General features: G+C 49.2%; 2 protein-coding genes across 7 annotated transcripts in view; both read right to left on the bottom strand.

Moving 5' to 3' along the window:
- LOC119918228 (mucin-19-like) lies at nucleotides 1–1,550 on the bottom strand. The gene is made up of 2 exons (XM_038738862.1): nucleotides 1,349–1,550; nucleotides 1–1,038 (listed from the first exon to the last, which is right to left on the bottom strand). The coding sequence occupies exons 1-2, from the start codon at nucleotides 1,548–1,550 to the stop codon at nucleotides 137–139; spliced, it is 1,104 nt and encodes a 367-aa protein (XP_038594790.1). The 3' UTR covers nucleotides 1–136.
- A 348-nt stretch (nucleotides 1,551–1,898) lies between these two features.
- The window catches only part of LOC119895977 (globoside alpha-1,3-N-acetylgalactosaminyltransferase 1-like), a 13,973-nt gene continuing 10,198 nt past the window's right edge, over nucleotides 1,899–5,673 (bottom strand). For 3 of the 6 annotated variants that reach the window (XM_038709439.1, XM_038709448.1, XM_038709464.1), the window contains 6 exons: nucleotides 4,350–4,382; nucleotides 4,133–4,267; nucleotides 3,925–4,057; nucleotides 3,602–3,797; nucleotides 2,944–3,163; nucleotides 1,899–2,724 (listed from right to left, as the gene is read on the bottom strand). In XM_038709439.1, the coding sequence (XP_038565367.1) occupies nucleotides 2,583–2,724; nucleotides 2,944–3,163; nucleotides 3,602–3,797; nucleotides 3,925–4,057; nucleotides 4,133–4,267; nucleotides 4,350–4,382 (859 nt within the window). In that variant the 3' untranslated portion in view covers nucleotides 1,899–2,582. Of the gene's footprint in view, nucleotides 2,725–2,943; nucleotides 3,164–3,601; nucleotides 3,798–3,924; nucleotides 4,058–4,132; nucleotides 4,271–4,349; nucleotides 4,383–5,673 lie in introns of all 6 variants that reach the window. The other 3 variants (XM_038709425.1, XM_038709432.1, XM_038709457.1) reach the window with 1 other exon arrangement.

The raw sequence follows: 5,673 nt of genomic DNA, 5'->3' as shown, positions 1-5,673 counted from the left end.
TGTACTTTGATAAGATAAAATGAATCAAGGAGGTCACTGTGTTGAAAAGTGGTGGGACATAAGGGTTCAGATTAGGGGTGTGATGACACGCTTAGCTCACACGCACGATTCACAATATTTAACTTTGATCAAATATTTAATGCTGAAATACAAACCCGATTCCAAATTTTGAGTGAAAAATGTCCCCAGTGATTTCAGTGTCCCCAGTGACCCCAGTGACCCCAGTATCCACAGTGACCCCAGTGATCTCAGTGTCCCCAGTGTCCACAGTGACCCCAGTGTCCACAGTGACCCCAGTGATTTCAGTGTCCCCAGTGACCCCAGTATCCACAGTGACCCCAGTATCCACAGTGTCCCCAGTGATTTCAGTGTCCCCAGTGACCCCAGTATCCACAGTGATTTCAGTGACCCCAGTGATCTCAGTGATCTCAGTGTCCCCAGTGACCCCAGTGTCCCCAGTGATTTCAGTGTCCCCAGTGACCCCAGTGTCCACAGTGATCTCAGTGTCCCCAGTATCCACAGTGATTTCAGTGACCCCAGTGACCCCAGTGTCCACAGTGATCTCAGTGTCCCCAGTGACCCCAGTGTCCCCAGTGATTTCAGTGTCCCCAGTGACCCCAGTGATCTCAGTGATTTCAGTGTCCCCAGTGACCCCAGTGTCCCCACTGATTTCAGTGTCCCCAGTGACCCCAGTGATTTCAGTGTCCCCAGTGACCCCAGTATCCACAGTGACCCCAGTGATTTCAGTGTCCCCAGTGACCCCAGTATCCACAGTGACCCCAGTGACCCCAGTGATTTCAGTGTCCCCAGTGACCCCAGTATCCACAGTGACCCCAGTGACCCCAGTGATCTCAGTGATCTCAGTGACCCCAGTGATCTCAGTGATCTCAGTGACCCCAGTGTCCCCAGTGATTTCAGTGTCCCCAGTGACCCCAGTGATCTCAGTGATTTCAGTGTCCCCAGTGACCCCAGTGTCCCCAGTGACCCCAGTGACCCCAGTGATTTCAGTGTCCCCAGTGACCCCAGTGTAAATGACACCTATGAAATGAATCTAATATTTGTGTACTAATAACTGTTAAGGGCTGAAATCAGAAAGGTTGTGTGTTATGAGTAGTTGCAGTTAGTTTCACATTGGCTAGATAAGGTAAAGTAAATACAGTATTATATAGTTTTGGTTTGAAAGCAGCGGGGATAAGGAGTCGGGCCCCGGTTTGTTTTCCCCTCGTTCCTGTGATCGGTGCATCTGGTGATGTAAGTTTAATGTGCGTTAGTTTGATGTTTCCATTCACATAACGTTAGCCTACAGCAGCGGCGCCGACACACAGACGCGTCCTGGTCTCACACACACCTGTCTCTCTGTTGCTGTTGTATCTTTCACTGACCGGGAACCTGCAGCGGTTCTTCCAGATCAGCTGTTGCTCTAACCTCAGCGCCACCGCCCTCAGCCTCGTATCTCTGGCTTTCTGAACTTCAGACACCTGCCCATTCTGAGTCGACGAGCTAACGTTTTCTTTTCTAACATCTGACTGATTCACACAGAGCTCGTGCATCGAACACGTCACAGTCCAGAGCGTAAAGCCGACGTAAACAGTCAGGTTACCTGTACTGCCGGATAACATCAGAGTCACACCAGACGGAGTAAATTATAAAGTCTCATTTATGACGTTACGGTATTAATTAAATCCTACAAAAGGACAAGAAAAAATTCAACGAAACGAACAAAATTTAAGACTTTTTAAATACTTTCAAGACCCCGCGGGTTCCCTGTAGCTAAAAGGGAGGTGCAGCCATGCGCAGTCTGTTTCTTGAAGATGAAACCATGTAAAGCTGCTCTGGTACAACTTCTAAACAACGTGAGGGTAACAATTCTGAGAGACGGAGTGAAGACAGGACGCCGGTTTCATGAGTCAGCTGTGTTTATTACCCAAACTGTAAACTGAATTCATCTCTGTCCAGTGGAAAACTACTGTTAATATCATCATTGCTCAAAGAAAGCCTTTCCATTCCTGTTAGCTTAGCTTAGCATAGAGAGGGAACCAGCCGGGTAACATGACGCACCCAGCAGTGTGTTCAGAGGCACGAGTGGAAACCTGACTGTGATGAGACTCCAGCAGGTTCATCGCTGTGCTGGAGGACCGTCTTTACTTAATACCCCTAAAGGTTAGTTAAGAATTCAAATAAGCAGCAAAAGCCCTAAAACTGACCTTAAAGAATCTTTACATACATTCATGTGAAATCCAGAGACAAGCGCTTCACATCTTGTTAGTGTTCACCGAGCTGGAGCTTCAGTCGGCGCCACACGGCAGGTCTTCAGGCCCGCCGTGAGTGCAGACCACCGGAGTTTCATAGTTCAGCTGCAGGAAAACGGACAGAAGCTGGCAGGGAAAAGCAGGCGCTGATGCGAGCGAGGAACAGGGAGGGTTAAAGCTGAGCTGGACGACCGAATATGTGGTATTACAGAAGAGTTGCACGCGCTCAGTAGAGGTTCAACATTAGGCCCTGAGTCTGGAAGGGGGACGGGTCGTGACACTGACGGCAGGAAGTGCTGTCCAGTTCCAGTCCTGTCCAGAACAGAGTCAGACTCAGACGTTGGGCCGGATGTCGGCGTAGTTCTTGATGACTCCAGAGAATCTGATGATGCGAACCTCTGGGTTTCTGGGTTTGAAGTCCTGCCACAGGTACTCAGGTGACAGCACCTTAGTGGGCTTGTTGATCAACATGTACCTGAACACACAGGAACAGGAAGTCACTAGAAAGACAGTGAGGGTCCACAACCCCCCCGCCTACCTGTTCAGGTGATCTCCCCCCCCACACCTACCTGTTCAGGTGATCCCCCCCCCCCCCCGCCTACCTGTTCAGGTGATCCCCCCCCCCCCCCGCCTACCTGTTCAGGTGACTCTCCCCCCCGCCTACCTGTTCAGGTGACTCTCCCCCCCCGCCTACCTGTTCAGGTGACTCTCCTCCTGCCAGGCAGCCTCGATGCCTTTCTTGGCGTCAGCCTCAAAGTTGGTGCGACAGGTGTTGGCGAGACGGTGTACTTCCTGCAGGAGGCCTCCAAACGCCCCCCCACAGTAGTAGAAGTCCCCCTTCCCAGGAGCCACGTAGGCCGTGGACTCGTGCCGGCGCTCGTAGGGGAACTTGCTGCGGTCGTCCTTGTAGTAACCTGCAGACATAAAGGTGAGATCAGCCTTCACCTGGACAAACATTCTGACCACTTCAGAATAAACAGGAACATTTAGTCAGGACGCCGCTCAGCTGCAGGCGAGTATCCCTCCGCCTTGCAACATCATCATCACGTCACCCGGGCCTTTATGAAACGTTTTTAAATCAACATTCTTTATTTAATCACCAACTTACTGTTCTTAAGAATAAGTAGGTAGTTAAAGAGCCCTGGAACCTTTTAGCTGCACCGCAGACATCCGGACCAGGTTTTGGCCGCTGAGTCAGCGTCTCCAGCGCCGAGCGGACGCTCAGCAGAACTCTACATTCAGACTTTATGATTTTAAACGGCTCTGGGAGCCACAGCGGGACGCTAACAGAAGCTGGCAGCAACACGCTGAGGGTTTTTGGGGGCGGGGACACACGTTTGGGGTTTCCTGACCTGGATGTATCACAGCGACCAGCGCGCCCAGTGACTCGGTCCCCCAGCGGCCGTGGAACTTGGAGTCGACGTCCAGACAGAAGATGTAGTCCATGTGGTTCTGGAGCTTCTCCTCTATCAGCGTCTGGATCAGCTCCATCCTTCGAGCAGAGATCTCCTGCCAGCGGTTGGAGCCGGGCACCGGCACCACCGTCAGCTGCAGGGGCGAGGAGGCGGAGTCAACCGCTGCTCTTTGAACAGCTTTAAAACACGGCAGGCAGAGTTCATCTCAGAAAACAACCCACCACCCCAACAGGCGGAGCTACTCGGGATCGTCACTGTACCTGTCTGCCGGCGGCCATTTTGACTTGGTGCACCTCCTTCGGCCGGTCGGTGAACACGTAAACGTGCACCTTGAAACCAACGAAGAAGTGCTGCTCTGCGGTCTCCAGGAAGTCTCTCAGGAACTTGGTGTACCTGTCCAGAGGGTTACATGGGTCACCTCCGGGTCAAAAGTAAAATGCTGCGTTCAGGACGGCGTGGGATACTTACTTTCCGACAGCGAACACGGTGGCCGCGATGCTGATGTTCTGCGGTCTGTAGATGCTGTCAAGAAGCTGTGGGTTGTAGGTTCCCTCCCAGACGATGGGAGCCAACCAGGGCGTCACCGTCACCACGTCGGTACGACTACTGCCACAGACACAAAGTGACATCATTAACAAACACACTACACCGGCGACGAGAAACAGCAGCAGAGAACGATACTCACCCCTGCACGATGCTGGGCTGCTGGTACTCAAGACTGAAACACACAAACAGTTCCTCATCAGAACACAACCACAACTGCTGCTAGCACTGTTAGCAATGTTAGCACTGTTCATACTGCTAGCACTGTTAGCAATGTTAGCACTGTTCATACTGCTAGCACTGTTAGCAATGTTAGCACTGTTCATACTGTTAGTACTGCTAGCACTGTTAGCACTGTTCATACTGTTAGTACTGCTAGCACTGTTAGCACTGTTCATACTGTTAGTACTGCTAGCACTGTTCATATTTTTAGTACTGCTAGCACTGTTAGCAATGTTCATATGGTTAGTACTGCTAGCACTGTTAGCACTGTTCATACTGTTAGTACTGCTAGCACTGTTCATACTGTTAGTACTGCTAGCACTGTTCATATTTTTAGTACTGCTAGCACTGTTAGCAATGTTCATACTGTTAGTACTGCTAGCACTGTTAGCAATGTTCATACTGTTAGTACTGTTCATATTTTTAGTACTGCTAGCACTGTTAGCACTGTTCATACTGTTAGTACTGCTAGCACTGTTAGCACTGTTCATACTGTTAGTACTGCTAGCACTGTTCATATTTTTAGTACTGCTAGCACTGTTAGCAATGTTAGCACTGTTCATATTTTTAGTACTGCTAGCACTGTTAGCACTGTTCATATGGTTAGTACTGCTAGCACTGTTAGCACTGTTCATACTGTTAGTACTGCTAGCACTGTTAGCACTGTTCATACTGTTCATATTTTTAGTACTGCTAGCACTGTTAGCAATGTTAGCACTGTTCATATTTTTAGTACTGCTAGCACTGTTAGCAATGTTAGCACTGTTCATATTTTTAGTACTGCTAGCACTGTTAGCAATGTTAGCACTGTTCATATTTTTAGTACTGCTAGCACTGTTAGCAATGTTAGCACTGTTCATATTTTTAGTACTGCTAGCACTGTTAGCAATGTTCATATGGTTAGTACTGCTAGCACTGTTAGCACTGTTCATACTGTTCATACTGTTAGTACTGTTCATATTTTTAGTACTGCTAGCACTGTTAGCACTGTTCATATTTTTAGTACTGCTAGCACTGTTAGCAATGTTAGCACTGTTCATATTTTTAGTGCTGCTAGCACTGTTCATAATGTTAGTAATGTTAGTGCTGCTAAATGCTCCGTATTTGTATAGCGCCTTTCTAGTCTTTTCACATTCTTACACTGGCGGTTCAGCTGCCAGGGGCAATTCGGGATTCAGTATCTTGCCCAAGGACACTTCGACATGCAGCCTGGAGGATTGAACCGCCGACCTTACGATTAACGG

Source organism: Micropterus salmoides, unplaced genomic scaffold (assembly GCF_014851395.1).
Source record: "Micropterus salmoides isolate LMB-PRFRI ecotype aquatic unplaced genomic scaffold, ASM1485139v1 Ms_hic_scaffold_10, whole genome shotgun sequence".
In the NCBI taxonomy this organism is placed as follows: domain Eukaryota; kingdom Metazoa; phylum Chordata; class Actinopteri; order Centrarchiformes; family Centrarchidae; genus Micropterus; species Micropterus salmoides.
Note: the sequence above shows the minus strand (reverse complement) of the source record. Positions and strands in the feature narration are given on the sequence as shown.